The sequence below is a fragment of the Ascaphus truei genome, chromosome 6 (genome assembly GCF_040206685.1).
Source record: "Ascaphus truei isolate aAscTru1 chromosome 6, aAscTru1.hap1, whole genome shotgun sequence".
Lineage (NCBI taxonomy): Eukaryota > Metazoa > Chordata > Amphibia > Anura > Ascaphidae > Ascaphus > Ascaphus truei.
The window spans coordinates 123,376,888-123,404,327 of NC_134488.1; the positions used below are offsets into that span (position 1 = coordinate 123,376,888).

General features: G+C 50.5%; 1 protein-coding gene across 5 annotated transcripts in view; it reads right to left on the minus strand.

The window, feature by feature from the left end:
• Positions 1-7,123: 7,123 nt before the first annotated feature.
• Positions 7,124-27,440, minus strand: part of GRAMD1A (GRAM domain containing 1A) — a 198,739-nt gene continuing 178,422 nt past the window's right edge. For 2 of the 5 annotated variants that reach the window (XM_075606180.1, XM_075606181.1), the window contains exons 12-19: positions 19,034-19,152; positions 18,294-18,430; positions 16,397-16,500; positions 13,967-14,143; positions 13,793-13,877; positions 11,816-11,923; positions 10,878-10,998; positions 7,126-10,535 (exon numbers count right to left, since the gene is read on the minus strand). In XM_075606180.1, the coding sequence (XP_075462295.1) occupies positions 10,449-10,535; positions 10,878-10,998; positions 11,816-11,923; positions 13,793-13,877; positions 13,967-14,143; positions 16,397-16,500; positions 18,294-18,430; positions 19,034-19,152 (938 nt within the window). In that variant the 3' untranslated portion in view covers positions 7,126-10,448. Of the gene's footprint in view, positions 10,536-10,877; positions 10,999-11,815; positions 11,924-13,792; positions 13,878-13,966; positions 14,144-16,396; positions 16,501-18,293; positions 18,431-19,033; positions 19,153-27,440 lie in introns of all 5 variants that reach the window. The other 3 variants (XM_075606178.1, XM_075606177.1, XM_075606179.1) reach the window with 3 other exon arrangements.

Genomic DNA, 27,440 nt, shown 5'->3' on the forward strand with positions numbered 1-27,440 from the left:
CGAGGCCTGAAGATGTCACCCGACGCACGTTTCGCTCGTGACCCCTGCTGGTCCCGCTGGTTCCACTGTTTACCTGGCAGTTGTCTACTCTGTTTTTCGGATTTTAGTCTTCACTATTTGGGGACTTTTCCTCCTCCAGACACATCCTGCTACAGAATTCTTAGATCGTAGAAACCAGCACAAGTAACGGCTCCATTGGGTGCAGGTTTGACAGCTGAATACATTGTGCTCTCTGCACGATGATATCCTTTGAGTAATGTCTGTTTGACTTCCTGTATTTGCACCTATTTCAGTTCCGATCCTCTGGATAATGTTTAACATATTTTCAGAGGGGTTCCTTGTGAGTACCTGTCTGAATCTACGTCTCCCTGATTTTTACACCATTGTTCTTCATTGCTGTTAGCATACATTTCATAGGACAGCCTTTATGTTTTTATTTGTAATTGATTTTAATTGTTGGATGCTCACTGCTGGGATTGTGTGAAGATAAACTTCATGGGATTTTTTTTGCACATCCCTGGATGACCTCTCTGTTCTTTGGAGAGTTTCCCACCCATTATTTTGGGTTGTTCTTTGTTTTTGCTTCAATGTTGTGTTATCTGATTGGAGTGAGGGTAACTTCCAATACTGTGTGCCCAATCCCTGGGGTTTGGCAGGCCTCTATCAGTGAATGGGATAACCTCTAGGACTGTGTTTGTAGGCTGGGGTTTGCCAGGCCTCTATCAGTGAATGGGATAACCTCTAAGACTGTGTTTGTAGGCTGGGGTTTGGCTGGCCTCTATCAGTGAATGGGATAACCTCTAAGACTGTGTTTGTAGGCTGGGGTTTGCCAGGTCTCTATCAGTGAATGGGATAATCTCTAGGACTGTGTTTGAAGGCTGGGGTTTGGCAGGTCTCTATCAGTGAATGGGATAACCTCTAGGACTGTTTGTAGGCTGGGGTTTGGCAGGTCTCCATCAGTGAATGGGATAACCTCTAGGGCTGTGTTTGTATGCTGGGGTTTGGCAGGTCTCCATCAGTGAATGGGATAACCTCTAGGACTGTGTTTGTATGCTGGGGTTTGGCAGGTCTCCATCACTGAATGGGATAACCTCTAGGACTGTCTTTGTAGGCTGGGGTTTGCCAGGTCTCTATCAGTGAATGGGATAACCTCTAGGACTGTGTTTGTATGCTGGGGGTTGGTTGGCAGGTCTCCATCAGTGAATGGGATAAACTCTAGGACTGTGTTTGTAAGCTAGGGTTTGGTAGGTCTCTATCAGTGAATGGGATAACCTCTAGGACTGTGTTTGTAGGCTGAGGTTTGGCAGGTCTCTATCAGTGAATGGGATAACCTCTAGGACTGTGTTTGTAAGCTGGGGTTTGGTAGGTCTCTATCAGTGAATGGGATAACCTCTAGGACTGTGTTTGTAGGCTGGGGTTTGACAGGTCTCTATCAGTCAGTGGGATAACCTCTAGGTACATGAGTGTGTGTATGTTTAATGTGGATATCTAGTTGGGGGCCAGTTGTGGAGCTGCAAATAATTAAATCTACTGTAACTTCCTAATGGAATGAGAGTGTAATAGCCCAGTGAGTAATATTCCATCAGGGGCAGAAGGCAGGGGACAGAGGAACAAGAGAGTGAACCTGGCAGGGAAAAGCAGGGAGCGAGGGAGAGACAAAGGCAAAGAGTTGGGGAGAGAAGGATGTAATGAGGGGGAGAGCACGAGGAAGGGAAATTAGAGAGATGTTTTGTAACAGCAATACATGGGTTGCAGGAAACTACCCCAGCATCTGGAGTTTATGTACTGTATACACACATATACAATGAAAGCTATGTTTTGGGGGGTACCTGAAGAACTTAAAACTACCTAGGAATATTGGAATTGACAGAAGATAATGAGCATTTGGTCCAACTAGTCTACATTTGAATCCATCTCTTCTTTGGGACTGTTCCATGCATCTACTGTACTACTCTATTAACAACGTACTCCATATATCCCATACAGCTATAACATGGCAGCATTACTATAGTACATGACCCCTTGTTCTGATGCTACTTTTATTTATCGATCTTGTTATTTTATCTTTTTTTTAGACTTTTGTCTTGGTCCATATGGAGACACAGTGCGAGTCCTGGAAACGAGCACCAAACACTAGGCACAGTTCCAGGGGGAATACTGGAGATCTCTCAGCATTCCAATGTTGTAAGCCACTTGGTGGTTCTCTCTGCCCCTCCCACTAGCTCAGCGCTCAGATGGAGCCTTCCAATACTCTCTCACCATTGGTAGAATTGGCAAGAGCAGTCCTCTTAGGGCGGGAAGAGATGAAATGGAAAGCACACGGCTCATTAATAATGCAGAAATGCTGAGTTGGTGCTTGCTGGTTCAGCGGAAACTGGGCTAAAGGGCAATCAAAAACATTAACACCTTCATCCCATGCCCTGGGGGAGGCATGTTCTGAGCTGTAAGCAACTTTTGTGGCTGTCAGGGTAATAAGACACTGCATGAGATTGGTGAGCATAGACTATTCTTCTCACTACTGGGCAAAGGTTGATGTAATAATGACCTCATGTCGGCAATACTTACCTAGGGTCAAAGTAAAGGACTTGCCTTGTAATGTCCTAGAGGCACAGATCCCTTTCTGTGTTTCCATTGAAGCTTGGTGCGGTCACCCCTGGATTATACATTGTATGCTGATCATGGAAAGTGCTGTAAGTAACAAGCACATGAAGACAGGTCCAATAATACCCAAAGAAATTGAGCACCCCGAGCATCAGACAAGCAAGTATTCATAATAAAACACCTTCAGGTTACATCAGTGCTCAACGTGATTCGAATAAAGTAGTAGTACTTTGTCTGATTTCAACGAGATCGACGTTTTTTTTAAAACATTTGGGCAAAGCTGTTTGGACTGTATTTTCTGGAGATTTAAGCGTAATTACATTTTTATTTTGTTCAACAAAAAGTAGTAGCACTCTAGGTATAAAAATAGAAAAGCAGTGGTCCTCGGGTCCATCAAAGTTCGACCCCTGGGTTCCACGCTATTTTCCGACGCGACACATCCATTTCAGGGGAGGCAGGAAGTCCTGAAACACCACATCACTAAACTGGCCTATGTGAAAGGAAATAGAAATGTTGCTCATTGACGGCTTTTTTTGACTGATGCTTGGAAGCCTCTCTCCTTACCTGTGGGTGGGGGGGGTGTCAGTGTGTTGGAGGCCTCTCTCCTTACCTGTGGGTGGGGGGGGTGTCAGTGTGTTGGAGGCCTCTCTCCTTACCTGTGGGTGGGGGGGGTTTCAGTGTGTTGGAGGCCTCTGTCTTTACCTGTGCGTGGGGTTGTGTTAGTGTGTTGGAGGCCTCTCTCCTTACCTGTGGGTGGGGGGGGGGGGGGGGGGTGTCAGTGTGTTGGAGGCCTCTCTCCTTACCTGTGGGTGGAGGGGTGTCAGTGTGTTGGTGGCCTCACCTTACCTGTAGGTGGAGGGGTGTCAGTGTGTTGGAGGCCTCTCTCCTTACCTGTGGGTGAGGTAGTGTCAGTGTGTTGGAGGCCCCTCTCCTTACCTGTGGGTGGGGGCTGTGTCAGTGTGTTGGAGGCCTCTCTCCTTACCTGTGGGTGGGGCTGTGTCAGTGTGTTGGAGGCCTCCTTACCTGTGGGTGGGGGGTGTCAGTGTGTTGGAGGCCTCTCTCCTTACCTGTGGGTGAGGTGGTGTCAGTGTGTTGGAGGCCACTCTCCTTACCTGTGGGTGGGGGCTGTGTCAGTGTATTGGAGGCCTCTCTCCTTACCTGTGGGTGGGGGGGTGTTAGTGTGTTGGAGGCCTCTCTCCTTACCTGTGGGTGGGGGCTGTGTCAGTGTGATGGAGGCCTCTCTCCTTACCTGTGGGTGGGGGGGTGTCAGTGTGTTGGAGGCCTTTCTCCTTACCTGTGGGTGGGGGCTGTGTCAGTGTGTTGGAGGCCTCTCTCCTTACCTGTGGGTGGGGGGGGTGTTAGTGTGTTGGAGGCCTCTCTCCTTACCTGTGGGTGGGGGCTGTGTCAGTGTGATGGAGGCCTCTCTCCTTACCTGTGGGTGGGGGGGTGTCAGTGTGTTGGAGGCCCCTCTAGTTACCTGTGGGTGAGGTGGTGTCAGTGTGTTGGAGGCCTCTCTCCTTACCTGTGGGTGGGGCGTGGTGTGTCAGTGTGTTGGAGGCCCCTCTCCTTACCTGTGGGTGGGGGCTGTGTCAGTGTGTTGGAGGCCTCTCTCCTTACCTGTGGGTGGGGGGGTGTCAGTGTGTTGGAGGCCTCTCTCCTTTCCTGTGGGTGGGGGCTGTGTCAGTGTGTTGAAGGCCTCTCTCCTTACCTGTGGGTGGGTGGTGTGTCAGTGTGTTGGTGGCCTCTCTCCTTACCTGTGTGTGTGTGTGTCTGTGTTGGAGGCCTCTCTCCTTATCTGTGGGTGGGGCGTGGTGTGTCAGTGTGTTGGAGGCCTCTTTCTTTACCTGTGGGTGGGGGGGAGTCAGTGTGTTGGAGGCCTCTCTCCTTACCGGTGGGTGGGGGGGGGGGGGGTGTTAGTGTGTTGGAGGCCTCTGTCCTTACCTGTGGGTGGGGTGGTGTCAGTGTGTTGGGGGCCTCTGTCCTTACCTGTGGGTGGGGGGTAGTGTCAGTGTGTTGGAGGCCTCTCTCCTTACCTGTTGGTGGGGTGGTGTCAGTGTGATGGAGGTTTCTCTCCTTACCTGTGGGTGGGGGGGGTCAGTGTGATGGGGGCCTCTCTCCTTACCTGTGGGTGGGGGCTGTGTCAGTGTGTTGGAGGCCTCTCTCCTTACCTGTTGGTGGGGGGGGGTCAGTGTGATGGAGGCCTCTCTCCTTACCTGTGGGTGGGGGGGGTCAGTGTGATGGAGGCCTCTCTCCTTACCTGTGGGTAGGGGGGTGTCAGTGTGTTGGAGGCCTCTCTCCTTACCTGGTGTGCTGCCTTTGGCTGGAACAGTGTAAGAGCGTTTGCTGTGACTATAGAAGTATTAAGCCCAAATCCACAAAAGGGTGCTAATCTTTGGCACACCTCAGCTTGCATTCAAATGAATGGGAGTAACGGTGCTAAAGCTTAGCACCCTTTTCTGGATCTGGACCAAGAATGCTATCTCTGGGTGGAGCAGTATAAGAGCGCGGTCTGTGACTTGTTCCAGGTTGCTCCCAGCTTTTGCTAAATCTGTAGCCCTATGCAAACAATCGATAGATAACTCTTCTGGGGCTTGGTTACTAAACTCTTGAGTTCTGTTGCTAGAATCTACTGTACAAAGCTGAATTCTACACAGAATATGCTGCCTCATTCTGCTGGAAATGGGGAGACCCTGCAGTCCTCACTGCTCATGTAGAAGGCCTTGTTGTGGATAGAGGGGTAATAGCCCTTCTTGTAGTGATAGAGAGCCGTGGAAGGGCGCTGCCCAGAACGCACGTAGTCCTCTCTCTGTAGCCTCGAATACCACCAGAAATGAAGAGACACACGGGCATGTAATACTTTCAGATCATTTTAATAAATATTAGCTGTGGACACACATTCACACATTCAAGTCTACTTAACGTCTTCACTGCCAGATCCACATAATGCCCCTGCCAGCGAGTCGGTTAAACTAGTCACTGCTGAGGGGGTGCGACCCGGGTCTCGGTGAGTGGGCTTGCTGCATGCCTCTACATTTATTTACCCGACCCACTCCAGTCCCTGCCTTTCTGCCGCAGAAGGGGTTAAACCGTGACGAGATCCTAAACTGGCTAAAGCAATCCTTGCACCAGGAGCGGCCAACTCCGGTCCTCAAGGGCCACCAACAGGTCAGGTTTTCAGGATATCCCTGCTTCAGCACAGGTGGCTCAGTCGTTGGGGACTGGAGTCGGCCGCCCATGCCTTAGAGCTGTTACTCTGCGCTATCCCTGGCTGCCAGAAAAGCCCGAAGCTTACCGCCGACCACTTTGGCATCAAAGGTGTTACAAGCGCAGCCAGCCCAGGTAATGAAATCTCCAAGCCTTATTTAAAGGCCTGGGCTGGTTTGACCTGTTGGGCGTTTCTGGCACCGGGGCGGCCGGCAGCTCTTCCTTCGAGGGTGAGCGACCTTCCACTTGGCAGCTGTGACTGGCTTAACCCCATGACTGCACAGACACCCAACGCATTGCAGGCCTCTCCCATGGCGAATACTGAACAGACAGACAGACAGAGAGGGAGGGAGGGCGGACCAGCATCTCCTCCATACCTGGCACTGAGGAAATGAAGCACTACAAGGTACACGGTGCGCATGGTCTCGCTGGCTCGGTTGGCCACAAAGGAGTCTCTAGGGGCACAAGGGTTTGCTTCGAGCGTCATGTCAAACAGACAAAGGCAACCCATAGTAACAGGCAGTCTTTAAACACAGAGCTTGCACCCCCCCCCCATCCTCTCTCCCCCCACGCCCCGCCCGAGAGGCCTGCAATGCATTCAGCCAACCCTACTACAAGTCCTGGACTCTTTTTGAGGCAGTTATCTGGAGTCACATGGCAACCTGTGCCCCCACTTCTTCCAGTCCCCGCCCCTCCCCCCCCCGGTATACAGCCGCACCCCAATATCTTTATTTAAAGTAACACTATTAAAGTGACAGTACATTGATCTGTGCAAAATAACTTAATACAGTGTGTGGAGGAGCAGGGGAGATGGGGCCGTCACGCGTCTTGTTAATCGCTCGCGTTCCTGGCCCGCCTCCCTATTAATCCCTCGAATGCTAAAAGGGATTGAAAACTACAGAAAAAGAATGTCTATTTGATCTACAGTATTTGCAGAGAAATGTGCTGCAGAACCCTACAGCCACCAGAGGGGTAATGCAATGTCATGTTATCAAGATGTACAAAGGATGTCTTCTCTGTACAAAGGAGGTGTCTTCTCTGTACAAGGGGCTTATAATGTGCTCTTGGCTAATTGGTCTCCAAAGGCATCAGATTGAGAGTTTTGTGTCTGCCTCGGCGTATGTGGGAGTTTGGCAGCAAACACGCAATTGTGTGTGTGTGTATATATATATATATATATATATATATATATATATATATATATATATATATATATATCTATAAAACGGAAATAGCCATGTTAGTCCAGTTGCGATAGTGCAGAATAAATGAGTTCTTCAGCATTAGGTGATACCTTTTTTATTTGGACTAACAATTTATGTCATAGGACAAGCTTTCGAGAGTTCTCCTCTCTTCCTCAGGTCTGCAATACAGAACATTCGAAAGCTTGTCCTATGACATAAATTGTTTGTCCAAATACAAAAGGTATCACCTAATACTGAAGAACTCATTTATTCTGCACTAATATACCATATATATATTTTTTTATATATATATATATATATATATAATGTGTGTGTGTGTGTCTGATTTCATTTGGTGTATTCTCTGCCTCTAATCTTGCCCCGATGAAGGCTGGTCAGGGGGCGGAAACGTTGGTAAAGTAATGTGATATACATTTGTCATTGTTCTGCTGAAGGGAGTGACGCCTGATGCCTTCTGTCCGGACCGTCATCCCATTGAGGGACCCGACTGTGTTGTAACAAAAATCAGACAACCTCAACACTGCTATGACACAGCAGCATAAGGATAAAGAGACATAGGACCACTAAGTTATTACATTCATACAAAGGGACACAATGCCAGGAGAAACCTATGGCCCACCCCTCTTTAAGCTATACTGATAGAAGGGACCTACGGCCCTATCCAACCTGCCCCTGTGTGGCACAAAGAGAAAGGGGCGTCCGTTCTGTCCTAATACAGGGGGGCTCAACGCCAGTCCTCAAGACCCCTCAACTGGGCAGGTTTTAAGGATATCCCACTTTCAGCACAAGTGGCTCAATCAGTCCCTGCATCAGCACAGGTGGCTCAATCAGTCCCTGCTTCAGCACAGATGGTGCAGTCTTGGGCTGAGCCTCTGATTAACTCACCTGTACTGAAGTTGGGATATTCTGAAAACCTGACCTGTTTGGGGGGGATGTTGAGGACTGGAGTGGAGCGCCCCCCGGCACTAATATTTACAGTGATACTGATTGATCTTCCGTGAGGTATTTTATGCACATTAATATTACATGGTAATGGGGCCAGCCCATTCTTACACACGTCAGCAGTCTGCAGATCCCTCGGGGAGGAGGTTCTGCTTCTGCCGGACGCCTGTCAGGGTGAAACGCTAACGGAAAGATGTCCTGCGTGCGTCTGGCAGTGAAATGACGCGCCGCAGATTGGGCCAGGGAAGGGGAATGACGGAAAGCCTTCCTTAGCAGGGCTCCGCGGCAGTGACAGGGTTAAGGAGAAACTGCCACGGTCAGGGAAATAAGTTAACGGGAATAAATGCTCTGCAGCAAAGAGCCAGCGCGGCTCTGCGAGTCTGTGAGAGGGAGGCGGCGGACACACGCAAGGGGAGCGCTCTGCGGGGAGAGGGCTGGAGCAGCGCGAGGCACAGGACACCGCGACCGCCCCGGGGAAATCCCTACACAATCACGTCACAAATAAATAGCGGCCTATATTATTTAGAAGATGCAGCTGCTCCTATCTGCCGTGTCTTGTGTCGCGCAAAGGAGACGACACCTTTTAGACCAGGGGGGACAACAAAAATGGCGGCAGCACGCGAAGGACTCGGAAACGGAAGGGCTGCGTATAAACACCGGAAGTCAGGGCTGCGCTGCGCCAGTCCTCAAGACCTCGCCCAACAGGTCAGGTCTGAAGGATATTCCAGCTTCTGTGCAGGTAGTGCAGTCTTTGACTGTGCTACCTGTGCTGAAGCAGGGATATCCTTACCCTGACCTGTGGGGCGGGGTCTTGAGGACTGGCGCAGCGCAGCCCGCAGTAAGTGCTATCTACAAATAAAGCCTGCAGCTTCAGCACAGCAATGTCCTGTGTGTATCCCACGTGCAATAGCTGCAGACACACACAGTGAGTGTGTAACAGTTGGTGTAATCCGGGAACGGATTCACGGTTTAAAGGGCCGCTTCAGCCAGTGATGGGACCGCTCTGGCTGGCTCACGTTGTGATGTGTAATCCTCCCATCGTCAGTTATAAACCGGCGCTGGCTGCAGCCGGCGTCCCGCGGGAGTCCCTGAAGGAGGATACCCATACTGTGCTGGGGCCCAATTCCAGTCCTCAAGAGCTTCCAACAGGTCAGGTTGTCAGGATTTCCCTGCTTCAGCACAGGGGGTGCAATCAAAGACTGAGTCACCTGTGCTGAAGCAGGAAATCCTGATAACATGACCTGTTGGTGGCTTTCGGGGACAGGAGTCGGGCCACCCCTGGTTTAGACTGAAACCGCCGGCCAGGACGGTTTCCTTTGCGTTGGCATGCGAGGTATACAGGTTCAGACTTGTTCCGGGCCGCTCTTCCCACCGCACAATACATTATCCGACCGACGGCACGTTTAAACCCCCCGTCCCCAGGTGAATCAGCTCTGCCTGAAGCCCTTTAACGGGAACCCGGGCCTAGTGTGGGGAGCAGTTAACCCTAATGTGGTTAACGCAGGAGGTGTGTTAACCATTGGTGAACCTTTTTTGCACATCTCTGGTTAACGCTATCCGCCCCCCCATCGGGCGCCAGGGGCCCGCAGGATGGTCTCCTTCATTGATAACCCAGGAGAGACAGCAGCACAATTACAGAAAGGAACCTGGAACCCAAATCAGGGAATTCATTATGGGCGGACCACCAGCAAGGGGCTCAACCCTTTCACTACCAGAGGGGATTGCTGTGCATTGCGTTGCAGGCCCCTCTGGCTGTGAAAGGGGTTAAACGTTTCTAAGGAGAGCGGTCTTATTTACTGGCACTCTAACCCCTTGTAGGACCCAGTTTCCAGCACTCTCGTCCTTGAAGTTGCCGCTTGCGGACACCGTCATTCCAACAAATTCCCGCCGCTCCCATCCCGATGGGGCTCACTCTAGACTCTGCCGTTTGCAGATCTCTACAGGTTTCTAGCACTCCAAGTCCCTGAAAGTAGTCAGTACCCAGCACTCTAATACTAACAGGGTATGTATCCCATGCATTCTTATTTCTGTATGGGGTCAAGTTCCCCAGCACTCTAGTCCCTGCAGGCTATCAATTGCCCAGCACTCTAATCCTTGCAGGGTGTCAATTCAGCAGCACTCTAATCCCAGCAGGGTGTCAATTCGGCAGCATTCTAATCCCTACAGGTTGTCAATTCGGCAGCACTCTGATCCTTGCAGGGTGTCAATTCCGTAGCACTCTGATCCCAGTAGGGTGTCAATTCGGCAGCATTCTAATCCCTACAGGGTGTCAATTCGGCAGCACTCTGATCCTTGCAGGGTGTCAATTCCGTAGCACTCTGATCCTTGCAGGGTGTCAATTCCGCAGCACACTAATCACTGCAAGTGCATCGGGCTGCTGCACTCTAATCGGAGAGGGCGCCTGCTTCCTGAACCTAATCCCTGGGGAATGTCTTCTGTGCTGCATCTGCTCTTTTACGAAATGTCCCAAAGGATTCGTTTTGGGAGGGGTCTCGGTCACGACAGGGCGTCTTCCTCACGAGGGTCTGTGGCAGGGTCAGTCACCAGGACTCCCTGCTGCAGTCTCTCCAGAGACATCTTCATCTGGAGGAAATATGGAAAGAGAGAAAGGCATGGAGAGAAGTGTGGGTGTTACTGTCCCAATAGATACTCGCTCCTCCTGCAGCTCTGCCACTGACTTTTTGTGTGATCTCTGGCAAATTTATTGTACATTTCACTTTCTTTCCCTAACCATGGCTCTGCTGCCAACTCACTTTGTGGCCCCAGACCGACGCATTTCACTTCTCTACTCCTCAATCTGGAGTGCAATTCTGCTCGTTTGGAAGGCTATGTCCCCTCGAGCATTCCCCCACTCCCCGTACCTCAGTCTGACTCTCTGCGTGATCTAATTACAGCTGCCAGCACCCAGTCTGACTTGGCCCTCACCTCGTCCAGCAGTTGTACTGAAGCCCGGAGCGTCTGCTTCCATTTCTGCACCTCTGTACTGTGAAAACGCTTCTGCAGCTCAAGAATCTCTGCCCAATCTGCAGAGCTCTGAGGAAACCTCCTGCGGGCAGAGGAAGAAGAGGTGTCACAACCGGCAGCCGGCATAAAGACCACCCTGGGGTGGGATCCCACATTGGTAACTAGTCTGACCATGATCCAAACGTACCAGGAAGAGAACCGGCACCGCTGGTATTTATTTGCAGTGTCCCTCCAAATACTTCCATATAAACACAGGGAATAAAACTCAGAAATACTTAGCCCCGAGGTTTATATAATAAGGGGATCATTCTGTATACACCGCAGCCACTTTGGGCCGATACATTAAATGGTGATTTTCGGCCAAAAACAGTCACTTTCACATAAATAGAAAAAGTCCCCAGACCTGATGCCTTTTATTATACTTCTTTGAGGGGAGCGGGGGGGGTTGGGGGGGGGGGATATCACACCTATTTTGTGCAGTTTGGGGCAGTTTGTGATTTAGGGACTATCAACAGAAAGTGTCATAATACAATAGTGGGATGTCTGTCTTCTCCAGTCTTCCTAGCGCAATAAAAACTCAGCTTTGTAATGTAAAAACATTATTAACAAGCGCCTGACTGATACAGCGGCAGCGAGGAGATGGTGAACCAATAGATGCAGGATGGGCAATAGATGTTCTTATTTATAACAGCTCACGACTAAATCCCACATAGGTCCCCTATTTCTGTTATGATGGCGACAGAATGGATGGGTTACAGGCCCCTCCTGCCTTTTCCTCTCCCCCTACTGTATGTATGACAGGGGTAGACTGGATGGGACAGAGTAAGCTTCTATCGCTGGACCACTATGAGTGATCCTGGCCGCAGTGGGTGGCGGAGACATTAGCAGGAGGTAGTTACCCTTGGGATACGGCGTAGCTCTGCCACGTTTGGAATGTCCGCGCCGTATGCTCCAGAGACCAAAGCCGGTAGAAAAGAATCATGTTCAGGAGCACGAGAGCCAGCAGGCTGCGGGGAGACAGGGATCAGAGAGCGGCGTCACAGAACTGGGGTCACAGGCACAGGAAGAGGTCACGGGGTCGGGATATATAACACTGGTCAAACTGTATTTGAGCGAGCACAGATATGTGATTCTGTATCTAACATTCTAATGTATGTTTCCTATCTTGAGATCTATTTAACACTTTTGCTGCCAGATGGATCCGGAAGGGTTAATAGCCTATAGCCAAAGGCACACCCACAAATATACACCACTATATTGCTGTTATTAGGAGTTCGTTAAGAGGTCTTCCGTAAACAAGGTAAGAATTCTGCAGCAACTCCAACGATGCAGGGAGCACAACTAAGATAAGAGATTTCTCCACATATATCATCTATCTATGCCAATGTCTTGTATAGCGCATACACAGAGGGAACCTGCTCCTGTGCGCTTTCTAAAAACTCCAAAAGGTGGAGCGAAGAATCAAATCGAGGTTCGGAAAGGCGATTTCAAAGAGCCAAGTCTTGAGACGTTTTCTGAAAGTGGGAAGGTCTTTGTTTCTGATGGATATGTATATATGTATGTATGTATGAATGCATGTATGTATGTATGTATGTATGTGTGTGTGTGTGTGTGTGTGTGTGTGTGTATGTATGTATGTATGTATGTATGTATGTATGTGTGTGAGTGTGTATGAATGTATGTATGTATGAATGAATGTATGTATGAATGCATGTATGAATGTATGTATGCATGTATGAATGTATGTATGTATGTATGTATGAATGTATGTATGAATGTATGTATGAATGTATGTATGTATGTATGTATGAATGTATGTATGTATGTATGTATGCCTGTCTTTATTTATATAGCGCCATTAACGTACATAGCGTTTCCCAGCAGGGGGAGGGCGTTCCACTCCCTGGTGACGTAGTAGTAGTACGATTAAACCCAACTCAAAGAGAAGGCTCTCTCATAGCTTAGAATGATCCTATTTCTGTTCAATAGAAATCTTGTCCTGTAAATATCTGCATTGCCTCTTGCTTTTTTACAGTGTAGTTAGAAAGTAGAAGTGTGCAAAACATATACATGCGTTTGCCAGAATGGGCACAGCTGAAACATTCACAGCCCCACAAAAAAGATCTGCCGGTCAGCATTTTATTCAGCAATTAAAATCTGTCTATAAAGTCAACAGATTGTGCAGGTCTCATCATTTTCGGGCAGCTTTTCAACGTTTGGCAGGTTTCCGCAAAGCCGCTGGACAAGAAGAACGTCCTGGCTGGAGTGCGGCCTCTAACGGAGCTGGGAAAGGTGCAGCATTTATGGCCAAAGGGGGATTTTTCTACTCTTGAAAATGAACATGCTGCAATCCATCATCATAACCCTCCGGGACCGGTCCTCATTAAAGGTGCAGGCTCAGAGTGTGCTGATGGCAGGGCTGCCAGGTGTCCAGTATTGACCCGGACTGTCCTGTATCTGGACACTCTGTCCGGTAAACAATGAGAGGTAATACTGGACATGGATGTGTATACTGGTATTACCTCTCTGGACATGTGACCTGGCCGACTTGGGGGGGGGGGGGGGCGGGGGTATTCCCTGAGCAGGGAGGGAGCAGGGCCGTTAGGGGGCTGGGCAGCTTCCTCCATCCTGATTGGCTGCATTACCCAGCAGCAGCCGATCAGGAGGAGGTGTCGGGGGCCTGTGGGTGAGGCCAAGGAGAGAAGGAAACAGCAAGGAGCAAAAAGAGGTGAGAGGGGTGGGGGGGTGTCGAGCGCGTCGCATCTTTCACCATTGTATCCAGTATTTTTGGGGTAGCCACCTGGTCACCCTAGCTAATGGGCAGAGGGAGTGGTTGGGTGTAAGTACTGTAGCAGGTTAGAGGATTTTTAACTCACACAATACTGATGATGAACAGCGCAGTGGGGACGTTGTATGCAGATCCTCTATCAGAGAAGTGCGAGAGCTGGGAGGAGATGCTGCCTGTGGAACAGGGAGACTGGGTGAGTTAGAGGCCCCTGCATGGTGCGAGTGTCACCCACCCTGATATCTTTCTTCCCTGCCCCTTGTACCTGAGGCCCTGGAGTTGCGTGACCCTCTCTCGCTCTCCAGTGGGGGAGGAACAGCACTGAGTGTGTCCCCGTGATGAGACTTCCAGCTCAGGGTCCGCTTCCTGCGCCTCAGAGACGGTTTCTCTCTGCCTCCCAGTTCCTCCATGCAGCACTGCTCCAACTTCACAACTGCCTCTGCTGAGGGGACATAGAGGAGGGGGGAGGGACAGAGATGGAGGGAAGGAGAGAGAGAGAGAGAAGGAGAGGGAGATGGAGAGGGAGAAAGAAGGAGAGAGAGAGGGAAGGAGAGAGAGAGAGAAGGAGAGGGAGAAAGAAGGAGAGAGAGGGAATGAGAGAGAGAAGGAGAGAGGGAAGGAGAGAGAGAGAGAGAGGGAAGGAGAGAGAGGGAAGGAGAGGGAGAAAGAGGGAAGGAGATAAAGAAGGAGAGGAGAAGGAGGGAGAGAGAGGGAAGGGGAGGGAGAGAGAGAAGGAGGGGGAGAGAGAAGGAAGGAGAGGGAGAGAAAGAAGGAGAGGGAGAAGAAAGGAGAGGGAGAGAGAGGGAATGAGAGGGAGATAGAGAAGGAGAGGGAGGGAAGGAGAGGGAGAAAGAAGGAGAGAGAGGGAAGGAGAGAGAGAGAGAGAGAAGGAGAGAGGGAAGGAGAGGGAGGGAAGGCGAGGGAGAGGGAGGGAAGGCAAGGGAGAGAGAGGGAAGGAGATAGAGAAGAAGGAGGGAGAGAGAGGGAAGGGGAGGAAGAGAGAGAAGGAGGGGGAGAGAGAAGGAAGGAGAGGGAGAGAAAGAAGGAGAGGGAGAAGAAAGGAGAGGGAGAGAGAGGGAAGGAGAGGGAGAGAGAAGGAAGGAGAGGGAGACAGAGGGAAGGAGAGGGAGATAGAGAAGGAGAGGGAAGGAGAGGGAGATAGAGAAGGAGAGGGAGGGAAGGAGAGGGAGATAGAGAAGGAGAGGGAGGGAGATAGAGAAGGAGAGGGAGGGAATGAGAGGGAGAAAGAAGGAGAGAGGGAAGGAGAGAGAGGGAAGGAGAGAGAGAGAGGGAAGGAGGGCGAGGGAGAGAGGGACGGAGATAGAGAAGGAGAGGAGAAGGAGGGAGAGGGAGGGAGAGAGAGAGGGAAGGAGAGGGAGAGAGAAGGAGGGGGAGAGAGGGAAGGAGAGGGAGAAGGAAGGAGAGGGAGGGAGAGGGAAGGAGAGGGAGAAGGAAGGAGAGGGAGAAGGAAGGAGAGGGAGAGAAAGAATGAGAGGGAGAAGGAAGGAGAGGGAGAGAGAGGGAAGGATAGGGAGAAGAAAGGAGAGGGAGATAGAGAAGGAGATAGAGGAAAAGAGAGGGAGAGAAGGAGAGGGAGGGAAGGAGAGGGAGGGAAGGAGAGGGAGAGAGAGGGAAGGAGAGGGAAAGAGAGGGAGAAGGAAGGAGAGGGAGAAGGGAGGAGAGGGAGAGAAGGAGAGATAAGGAGAGAAAGGGAAGGAGAGGGAGATAGAAACGGAGGAGGAGACAGCGATTAAAAGAGAGGAACGGAGAAGGGAGAAAGAAGAGCGGGGGTTAGAGAGAAGTTGATTGAAGGAGAGAAAGCAGAGGAACAAAGGAAGAGAGACAGTGAGTTAGGGAGAGAGACAGCGAGTTAGGGAGAGAGACAGCGAGTTAGGGAGAGAGACAGCGAGTTAGGGAGAGAGACAGCGAGTTAGGGAGAGAGACAGCGAGTTAGGGAGAGAGACAGCGAGTTAGGGAGAGAGACAGTGAGTTAGGGAGAGAGACAGCGAGTCAGGGAGAGAGACAGCGAGTTAGGGAGAGAGACAGTGAGTTAGGGAGAGAGACAGCGAGTTAGGGAGAGAGACAGCGAGTTAGGGAGAGAGACAGTGAGTTAGGACGAGACAGTGAGTTAGGGAGAGAGACAGCGAGTTAGGGAGAGAGACAGCGAGTTAGGGAGAGAGACAGCGAGTTAGGGAGAGAGACAGCGAGTTAGGGAGAGAGGCAGCGAGTTAGGGAGAGAGACAGTGAGTTAGGGAGAGAGACAGTGAGTTAGGGAGAGAGACAGCGCGTTAGGGAGAGAGACAGTGAGTTAGGGAGAGAGACAGCAAGTTAGGGAGAGAGACAGATAGATTTACAGCAGAGAGACCGATTGAGACAGAGAGGAAGAGAAACAGGAAAGGAGGAGTCCAAATTAGACCAATGCCACCATATGTAATTATATTTCACATACTATCTCCATCCGTGTATCACACCGTCTTCTTCATCTCTTACACTTTCTTACACACTCCCCCACACACACTCACCTATTTCCCTCCATCACTCACACAGTCCCCATCACCTATGGGTCTACGTCTCCCACCCTACACCCCCTGTTCTATTAAAGGCCCACGTGGTTTTATTTCTTCTGGGATCATTCTTTACGATCAGGTCACACAGAAGTGGGGTCCCTCCCAGTTGCTCTCTCTCTCTCCCTCACCCAGCTGACTGAAGTGCTCCTCCATCCCATTCCATGAGTTCTTCTCAATGATGGCACGCACCAGGCTCCATGGCTGCTTCCTGTAACAGATCTCAGACGACACCCTGGGGGAGTGAGACAGACAGGGAAGGGGGAGGGAGGAGGGGAATTTGAGAGAATGGAGAGATGGGTGGGGGGGGGGGGGAAAGAGAGAGAGAAAGAGCAGCAGAAAAGGAGACAAGGGCGACCGGGAAGAAGGGAGAAATAAATATAGAAAGGAAGTCGCAAAGAGACAAATATGTCCGTACAGAAGGGTACGTTTGAATAAAAGAGATACATGGTACAGAGACAGAATAACATGGTGAAAGAGGGAAGTCAAAAGAGAGAGGGAGGGAGGGAGAGAGAGGGGAGAGAGAGGGGGGAGAGAGAGAGAGGGGGGGGGGGAAGAGAGAGAGGTATCTATTAAACATTTGCTTTAATATGAAACGGATTTGATATACAAGTACTTTAGAAAAACACAGACACACCAGAACAAAAGGCAGATATTTCTCAATTCAATTGGAGCAGTGAGTGGGCGTACAGACCGAGCTATCTCTCGCATGGGGATAGAAGAGTGAGGTGGCACAGATCCTGAGTCATTTCTTGTGCAAGGGCAGGAGCGGTGAGAGGGCACAGAGACTGAGCTATCTCTCAGGCAGGTAGGAGCGGTGAGTGGGCACAGAGACTGAGCTATCTCTCAGGCAGGTAGAAGCGGTGAGTGGGCACAGAGACTGAGCTATCTCTCAGGCAGGTAGGAGCGGTGAGTGGGCACAGAGACTGAGCTATCTCTCAGGCAGGTAGGAGCGGTGAGTGGGCACAGAGACTGAGCTATTTCTCAGGCAGGTAGAAGCGGTGAGAGGGCACAGAGACTGAGCTATCTCTCAGGCAGGTAGAAGCGGTGAGTGGGCACAGAGACTGAGCTATCTCTCAGGCAGGTAGGAGCGGTGAGTGGGCACAGAGACTGAGCTATCTCTCAGGCAGGTAGGAGCGGTGAGTGGGCACAGAGACTGAGCTATCTCTCAGGCAGGTAGGAGCGGTGAGTGGGCACAGAGACTGAGCTATCTCTCAGGCAGGTAGAAGCGGTGAGTGGGCACAGAGACTGAGCTATCTCTCAGGCAGGTAGGAGCGGTGAGTGGGCACAGAGACTGATCTATCTCTCAGGCAGGCAGGAGCGGTGAGTGGGCACAGAGACTGAGCTATCTCTCAGGCAGGTAGGAGCGGTGAGTGGGCACAGAGACTGAGCTATTTCTCAGGCAGGTAGGAGCGGTGAGTGGGCAAAGAGACTGAGCTATCTCTCAGGCAGGTAGGAGCGGTGAGTGGGCACAGAGACTGAGCTATCTCTCAGGTAGGAGCAGTGAGTGGGCACAGAGACTGAGCTATCTCTCAGGCAGGCAGGAGCGGTGAGTGGGCACAGAGACTGAGCTATCTCTCAGGCAGGTAGGAGCGGTGAGTGGGCACAGAGACTGAGCTATCTCTCAGGTAGGAGCAGTGAGTGGGCACAGAGACTGAGCTATCTCTCAGGCAGGCAGGAGCGGTGAGTGGGCACAGAGACTGAGATATCTCTCAGGCAGGTAGGAGCGGTGAGTGGGCACAGAGACTGAGCTATCTCTCAGGCAGGTAGAAGCGGCGAGTGGGCACAGAGACTGAGCTATCTCTCAGGCAGGTAGGAGCGGTGAGTGGGCACAGAGACTGAGCTATCTCTCAGGCAGGTACTGTAGGAGCGGTGAGTGGGCACTGAGACTGAGCTATCTCTCAGGCAGGTAGGAGCAGTGAGTGGGCACAGAGACTGAGCTATCTCTCAGGCAGGTAGGAGCGGTGAGTGGGCACTGAGACTGAGCTATCTCTCAGGCCGCTAGGAGTGATGAGTGCCGCAGGGTACCTGAGTCGAGCTTTGTTCTTGGTCACACTGGAAATGCAGTACCGATGAGCTGTGTAGAAATAATCCTGGTATGGGATGCCCTGAGTTACAACTTCCGTGTCCAGAACACACATTGACCCCTTCTGACTGTACAGAGTCTGTGGGAGAGACAGAGACAGAGAGACAGAGAGAGACAGAGAGAGACAGAGAGAGACAGAGAGAGACAGAGAGAGACAGAGAGAGACAGAGAGAGAGAGAGAGAGAGAGAGGGAGAGAGGGGAACAAAGAGAAGAACAAAGAGAAGAACAGAGAAAGATTTGAGACGGAGGGACAGGGAACAGACAAAGCAAGATGGCGTGTGAGGCAGACAGAGAATATGAGAGGAGGGAGAAAGCAGGAGAGGGTGAGGGAAATAATAAGGAGAGAAGGAGAAAATCTATCATTAGAAACAGTGTTACATGGCTACTACTGCACAAATACAGACAGCATTTTCATACTGTATGTACATCCCCACATGGATCCCTCGGGTCAGGACCGGACACAGCGACACTACAGTATAAAGCTATTAACATTACAGCTTACATATAGAAGCCATATGTAAGCGAGTCTCCATTTCTCATGTGTTCATGAAATATTCAGTAAGTAAAGATCGGGAAGAGAAATAAGGTCCCAAGTGGGGGTCTCACTAGCCTCAGATACGCCTCCATCTTATGTTAACTACTGTACCCCGCACGTCAGTTACCCGGGTCCAGGTGTCTCACCTGGGTTTCCACTGCAGGGGCAGATTTTGGTCCCAGTGGGTTGTTGATGGGTATTGTGTAAGTGATAACACGGGACTGCTTACCACTGCAATCTCTCATCCAGGGGTTCACTGTCACATCTATACAGAGAGTGACAGAGAGTGACAGAGAGGAAGAGGGGGAGGGTCAGGACAGAGATCCGGGCGAGATGAGAAGCAAGAGGGGGAGGGTCAGGACAGAGATCCGGGCGAGAAAGGACAAACGATGAGAAGCAAGAGGAGAGAGAGAGAGTACAAACAGGAGAGAGGGAGAGAGAGAGAGAGAGGGAGAGAGAGAGTACAAACAGGAGAGAGGGAGAGAGGGAGAGAGAGAGTACAAACAGGAGAGAGGAAGAGGGGGAGGGTCAGGACAGAGATCCGGGCGAGATGAGAAGCAAGAGGGGGAGGGTCAGGACAGAGATCCGGGCGAGATGAGAAGCAAGAGGGGGAGGGTCAGGACAGAGATCCGGGCGAGAAAGGACAAACGATGAGAAGCAAGAGGAGAGAGAGAGAGTACAAACAGGAGAGAGGGAGAGAGAGAGGGAGAGAGAGAGTACAAACAGGAGAGAGAGAGAGTACAAACAGGAGAGAGAGAGAGAGTACAAACAGGAGCTAGAGCGGGAGAGAGAGAGAGAGTACAAATAGGAGAGGGAGAGTACAAACAGAAGAGAGAGTACAAACAGGAGAGACAGAGAGTACAAACAGGAGAGAGAGAGAGAGAGTACAAACAGGAGCTAGAGAGGGAGAGAGAGAGAGAGAGTACAAATAGGAGAGAAAGAGAGTACACACAGGAAAGAGAGGGAGAGTACAAACAGGAGAGGGAGAGTACAAACAGAAGAGAGAGAGTACAAACAGGAGAGAGAGAGAGTACACATATGAGAGAGAGTACAAACAGGAGAGAGAGTACAAACAGGAGAGAGAGTACAAACAGGAGAGAGAGAGAGAGAGAGAGAGAGAGAGAGAGAGAGAGAGTACAAATAGGAGAGAGAGAGTACAAACAGGAGAGAGAGTACAAACAGGAGAGAGAGAGAGAGAGTACAAACAAGAGAGAGTACAAATAGGAGAGAGAGGGGGAGAGGGGGAGAGAGTACAAATAGGAGAGAGAGAGTACAAATAGGAGAGAGAGAGTACAAATAGGAGAGAGAGAGAGTACAAACAGGAGAGGGAGAGTACAAACAGGAGAGAGAGTACAAACAGGAGAGAGATTACAAACAAGAGAGAGAGTACAAACACGAGAGAGAGTACAAACATGAGAGAGAGAGTACAAACAGGAGAGAGAGTATAAACAGGAGAGAGAGAGAGAGTACAAACAAGAGAGAGAGAGAGAGAGTACAAACATGATAGAGAGAGTACAAACAGGAGAGAGGGAGTACAAACAGGAGAGAGAGAGTACAAACAGGAGAGAGAGTATAAACAGGAGACAGGAGAGAGAGTACAAACAGGAGAGAGAGAGAGTACAAACAGGAGAGAGAGAGTACAAACAGGAGAGAGAGTATAAACAGGAGAGAGAGAGTACAAACAAGAGAGAGAGAGAGAGAGAGAGTACAAACATGATAGAGAGAGTACAAACAGGAGAGAGGGAGTACAAACAGGAGAGAGAGAGAGTACAAACAGGAGAGAGAGTATAAACAGGAGAGAGAGAGTACAAACAGGAGAGAGAGAGTACAAACAGGAGAGAGAGAGTACAAACAGGAGAGAGAGAGTACAAACAGGAGAGAGAGAGTACAAACAGGAGAGAGAGGGTACAAGCAGGAGAGAGTACAAACAGGAGGGAGAGTACAAACAGGAGGGAGAGTACAAACAGGAGGGAGAGTACAAACAGGAGGGAGTTCAAACAGGGGAGAGTACAAACAGGAGAGAGTACAAACAGAAGAGAGAGAGGGTACAAGCAGGAGAGAGTACAAACAGGAGGGAGAGTACAAACAGGAGGGAGTTCAAACAGGGGAGAGTACAAACAGGAGAGAGAGAGAGTACAAACAGAAGAGAGAGAAAGTACAAACAGGAGAGAGAGTATAAACAGGAGAGAGAGAGTACAAACAAGAGAGAGAGAGTACAAACAGGAGAGAGTACAAACAGGAGAGAGAGAGTACAAACAGGAGAGAGTACAAACAGAAGAGAGAGTACAAACAGGAGAGAGAGAGTACAAACAGCAGAGAGAGAGAGTACAAACAGGAGAGAGGGAGTACAAACAGAAGAGAGAGAAAGTACAAACAGGAGAGAGTACAAACAGGAGAGAGAGTACAAACAGAAGAGAGAGTACAAACAGGAGAGAGAGAGAGTACAAACAGGAGAGAGAGTACAAACAGCAGAGAGTACAAACAGGAGAGAGTGTACAAACAGGAGAGAGAGAATACAAACAGGAGAGAGAGAGACTAAGATAAAGGGATGAGACATAAAGATCTTAGACACTGAGGAGCGAAATAAAGGAATGAGTATCGCCAGAGAGGAGACATACACAACAGAGAGGAGACATACACAACAGAGAGGAGACATACACAGCAGAGAGAGGAGACATACAGTACACAGCAGAGAGAGGAGACATACACAGCAGAGAGGAGACATACACAGCAGAGAGAGGAGACACACACAGCAGAGAGAGGAGACATACACAGCAGAGAGAGGAGACATACACAGCAGAGAGAGGAGACATACACAGCAGAGAGAGGAGACACACACAGCAGAGAGGAGACATACACAGCAGAAAAGAGACACACAGCAGAGAGAGGAGACATACACAGCAGAGAGGAGACATACACAGCAGAGAGAGGAGACATACACAGCAGAGAGAGGAGACACACACAGCAGAGAGGAGACACACACAGCAGAAAAGAGACACACAGCAGAGAGAGGAGACATACACAGCAGAGAGAGGAGACACACACAGCAGAGAGAGGAGACATACACAGCAGAGAGAGGAGACATACACAGCAGAGAGAGGAGACATACACAGCAGAGAGAGGAGACATACACAGCAGAGAGGAGACACACACAGCAGAGAGAGGAGACACACACAGCAGAGAGAGGAGACACACACAGCAGAGAGAGGAGACACAGCAGAGAGAGGAGACATACACAGCAGAGAGGAGACATACACAGCAGAGAGGAGACATACACAGCAGAGAGGAGAAATACACAGCAGAGAGGAGACACACAGCAGAGAGAGGAGACATACACAGCAGAGAGGAGACACACAGCAGAGAGGAGACACACAGCAGAGAGGAGACACACACAGCAGAGAGAGGAGACACACACAGCAGAGAGAGGAGACACACACAGCAGAGAGGAGACATACACAGCAGAGAGAGGAGACATACACACCAGAGAGGAGACATACATAGCAGAGAGAGGAGACATACACAGCAGAGAGAGGCGACATACACAGCAGAGAGGAGACATACACAGCAGAGAGAGGAGACACACACAGCAGAGAGGAGACATACACAGCAGAAAAGAGACACACAGCAGAGAGAGGAGACATACACAGCAGAGAGAGGAGACATACACAGCAGAGAGAGGAGACATACACAGCAGAGAGAGGAGACACACACAGCAGAGAGGAGACACACACAGCAGAAAAGAGACACACACAGCAGAAAAGAGACACACAGCAGAGAGAGGAGACATACACAGCAGAGAGAGGAGACACACACAGCAGAGAGAGGAGACATACACAGCAGAGAGAGGAGACATACACAGCAGAGAGAGGAGACATACACAGCAGAGAGAGGAGACATACACAGCAGAGAGGAGACACACACAGCAGAGAGAGGAGACACACACAGCAGAGAGAGGAGACACACACAGCAGAGAGAGGAGACATACACAGCAGAGAGAGGAGACATACACAGCAGAGAGAGGAGACACACACAGCAGAGAGGAGACACACACAGCAGAAAAGAGACACACAGCAGAGAGAGGAGACATACACAGCAGAGAGAGGAGACACACACAGCAGAGAGAGGAGACATACACAGCAGAGAGAGGAGACATACACAGCAGAGAGAGGAGACATACACAGCAGAGAGAGGAGACATACACAGCAGAGAGGAGACACACACAGCAGAGAGAGGAGACACACACAGCAGAGAGAGGAGACACACACAGCAGAGAGAGGAGACACACAGCAGAGAGAGGAGACATACACAGCAGAGAGGAGACATACACAGCAGAGAGGAGACATACACAGCAGAGAGGAGAAATACACAGCAGAGAGGAGACACACAGCAGAGAGAGGAGACATACACAGCAGAGAGGAGACACACAGCAGAGAGGAGACACACAGCAGAGAGGAGACACACACAGCAGAGAGAGGAGACACACACAGCAGAGAGAGGAGACACACACAGCAGAGAGGAGACATACACAGCAGAGAGAGGAGACATACACACCAGAGAGGAGACATACATAGCAGAGAGAGGAGACATACACAGCAGAGAGAGGCGACATACACAGCAGAGAGGAGACATACACAGCAGAGAGAGGAGACACACACAGCAGAGAGGAGACATACACAGCAGAAAAGAGACACACAGCAGAGAGAGGAGACATACACAGCAGAGAGAGGAGACATACACAGCAGAGAGAGGAGACATACACAGCAGAGAGAGGAGACACACACAGCAGAGAGGAGACACACACAGCAGAAAAGAGACACACAGCAGAGAGAGGAGACATACACAGCAGAGAGAGGAGACACACACAGCAGAGAGAGGAGACATACACAGCAGAGAGAGGAGACATACACAGCAGAGAGAGGAGACATACACAGCAGAGAGAGGAGACATACACAGCAGAGAGGAGACACACACAGCAGAGAGAGGAGACACACACAGCAGAGAGAGGAGACACACACAGCAGAGAGAGGAGACACACAGCAGAGAGAGGAGACATACACAGCAGAGAGGAGACATACACAGCAGAGAGGAGACATACACAGCAGAGAGGAGAAATACACAGCAGAGAGGAGACACACAGCAGAGAGAGGAGACATACACAGCAGAGAGGAGACACACAGCAGAGAGGAGACACACAGCAGAGAGGAGACACACACAGCAGAGAGAGGAGACACACACAGCAGAGAGAGGAGACACACACAGCAGAGAGGAGACATACACAGCAGAGAGAGGAGACATACACACCAGAGAGGAGACATACATAGCAGAGAGAGGAGACATACACAGCAGAGAGAGGAGACATACACAGCAGAGAGAGGAGACATACACAGCAGAGAGAGGAGACATACACAGCAGAGAGGAGACACACACAGCAGAGAGGAGACATACACAGCAGAGAGAGGAGACATACACAACAGAGAGGAAACACACACAGCAGAGAGGAGACATACACAGCAGAGAGAGGAGACCTACACAGCAGAGAGAGGAGACATACACAGCAGAGAGGAGACACACACAGCAGAGGGAGGAGACATACACAGCAGAGAGGAGACATACACAGCAGAGAGAGGAGACATACACAGCAGAGAGAGGAGACATACACAGCAGAGAGGAGACACACACAGCAGAGAGAGGAGACATACACAGCAGAGAGGAGACACACACAGCAGAGAGAGGAGACACACACAGCAGAGAGAGGAGACACACACAGCAGAGAGGAGACACACACAGCAGAGAGAGGAGACATACACAGCAGAGAGAGGAGACACACACAGCAGAGAGGAGACACACAAGCAGAGAGGAGACATACACAGCAGAGAGAGGAGACATACACAGCAGAGAGAGGAGACATACACAGCAGAGAGGAGACATACACAGCAGAGAGGAGACATACACAGCAGAGAGGAGACACACACAGCAGAGAGGAGACATACACAGCAGAGAGAGGAGACATACACAGCAGAGAGAGGAGACACACACAGCAGAGAGGAGACATACACAGCAGAGAGGAGACATACACAGCAGAGAGGAGACATACACAGCAGAGAGAGGAGACATACACAGCAGAGAGAGGAGACACACACAGCAGAGAGAGGAGACATACACAGCAGAGAGGAGACATACACAGCAGAGAGGAGACACACACAGCAGAGAGAGGAGACATACACAGCAGAGAGAGGAGACACACACAGCAGAGAGAGGAGACATACACAGCAGAGAGTGGAGACATACACAGCAGAGAGGAGACACACACAGCAGAGAGAGGAGACACACACAGCAGAGAGGAGACATACACAGCAGAGAGGAGACATACACAGCAGAGAGAGGAGACACACACAGCAGAGAGGAGACATACACAGCAGAGAGGAGACACACAAAGCAGAGAGGAGACATACACAGCAGAGGGAGGAGACATACACAGCAGAGAGGAGACATACACAGCAGAGAGGAGACACACACAGCAGAGAGAGGAGACATACACAGCAGAGAGAGGAGACACACACAGCAGAGAGAGGAGACATACACAGCAGAGAGAGGAGACATACACAGCAGAGAGGAGACACACACAGCAGAGAGAGGAGACACACACAGCAGAGAGGAGACATACACAGCAGAGAGGAGACACACACAGCAGAGAGGAGACATACACAGCAGAGAGAGGAGACATACACAGCAGAGAGAGGAGACACACACAGCAGAGAGGAGACATACACAGCAGAGAGGAGACACACAAAGCAGAGAGGAGACATACACAGCAGAGAGAGGAGACACACACAGCAGAGAGAGGAGACATACACAGCAGAGAGAGGAGACATACACAGCAGAGAGAGGAGACATACACAGCAGAGAGAGGAGACATACACAGCAGAGAGAGGAGACACACACAGCAGAGAGGAGACACACACAGCAGAGAGAGGAGACACACACAGCAGAGAGAGGAGACACACACAGCAGAGAGAGGAGACATACACAGCAGAGAGAGGAGACATACACAGCAGAGAGAGGAGACACACAGCAGAGAGAGGAGACATACACAGCAGAGAGGGGAGACATACACAGCAGAGAGAGGAGACACACACAGCAGAGAGAGGAGACATACACAGCAGAGAGAGGAGACATACACAGCAGAGAGAGGAGACATACACAGCAGAGAGAGGAGACATACACAGCAGAGAGGAGACATACACAGCAGAGAGAGGAGACACACACAGCAGAGAGAGGAGACATACACAGCAGAGAGAGGAGACATACACAGCAGAGAGAGGCGACATACACAGCAGAGAGGAGACATACACAGCAGAGAGAGGAGACATACACAGCAGAGAGGAGACATACACAGCAGAGAGAGGAGACATACACAGCAGAGAGAGGAGACATACACAGCAGAGAGAGGAGACATACACAGCAGAGAGAGGAGACATACACAGCAGAGAGAGGAGACACACACAGCAGAGAGAGGAGACATACACAGCAGAGAGAGGAGACATACACAGCAGAGAGAGGAGACATACACAGCAGAGAGAGGAGACATACACAGCAGAGAGAGGAGACATACACAGCAGAGAGGAAACATACAGTACACAGCAGAGAGAGGAGACATACACAGCAGAGAGAGGAGACATACACAGCAGAGAGAGGAGACATACACAACAGAGAGAGGAGACATACACAGCAGAGAGGAGACATACACAGCAGAGAGGAGACATACACAGCAGAGAGAGGAGACACACACAGCAGAGAGGAGACATACACAGCAGAGAGAGGAGACACACACAGCAGAGAGAGGAGACATACACAGCAGAGAGGAGACATACACAGCAGAGAGAGGAGACACACACAGCAGAGAGAGGAGACACACACAGCAGAGAGAGGAGACATACACAGCAGAGAGAGGAGACATACACAGCAGAGAGAGGAGACACACACAGCAGAGAGAGGAGACATACACAGCAGAGAGAGGAGACATACACAGCAAAGAGAGGAGACATACACAGCAGAGAGGAGACATACACAGCAGAAAAGAGACACACAGCAGAGAGGAGACATACACAGCAGAGAGAGGAGACACACACAGCAGAGAGAGGAGACATACACAGCAAAGAGAGGAGACATACACAGCAGAGAGAGGAGACATACACAGCAGAGAGAGGAGACATACACAGCAAAGAGAGGAGACATACACAGCAGAGAGGAGACATACACAGCAGAAAAGAGACACACAGCAGAGAGGAGACACACACAGCAGAGAGAGGAGACACACAACAGAGAGGAGACATACACAGCAGAGAGAGGAGACACACAACAGAGAGGAGACATACACAGCAGAGAGGAGACATACACAGCAGAGAGAGGAGACATACACAGCAGAGAGAGGAGACACACAGCAGAGAGAGGAGACATACACAGCCGAGAGGAGACATACACAGCAGAGAGAGGAGACATACACAGCAGAGAGAGGAGACACACACAGCAGAGAGAGGAGACATACACAGCAGA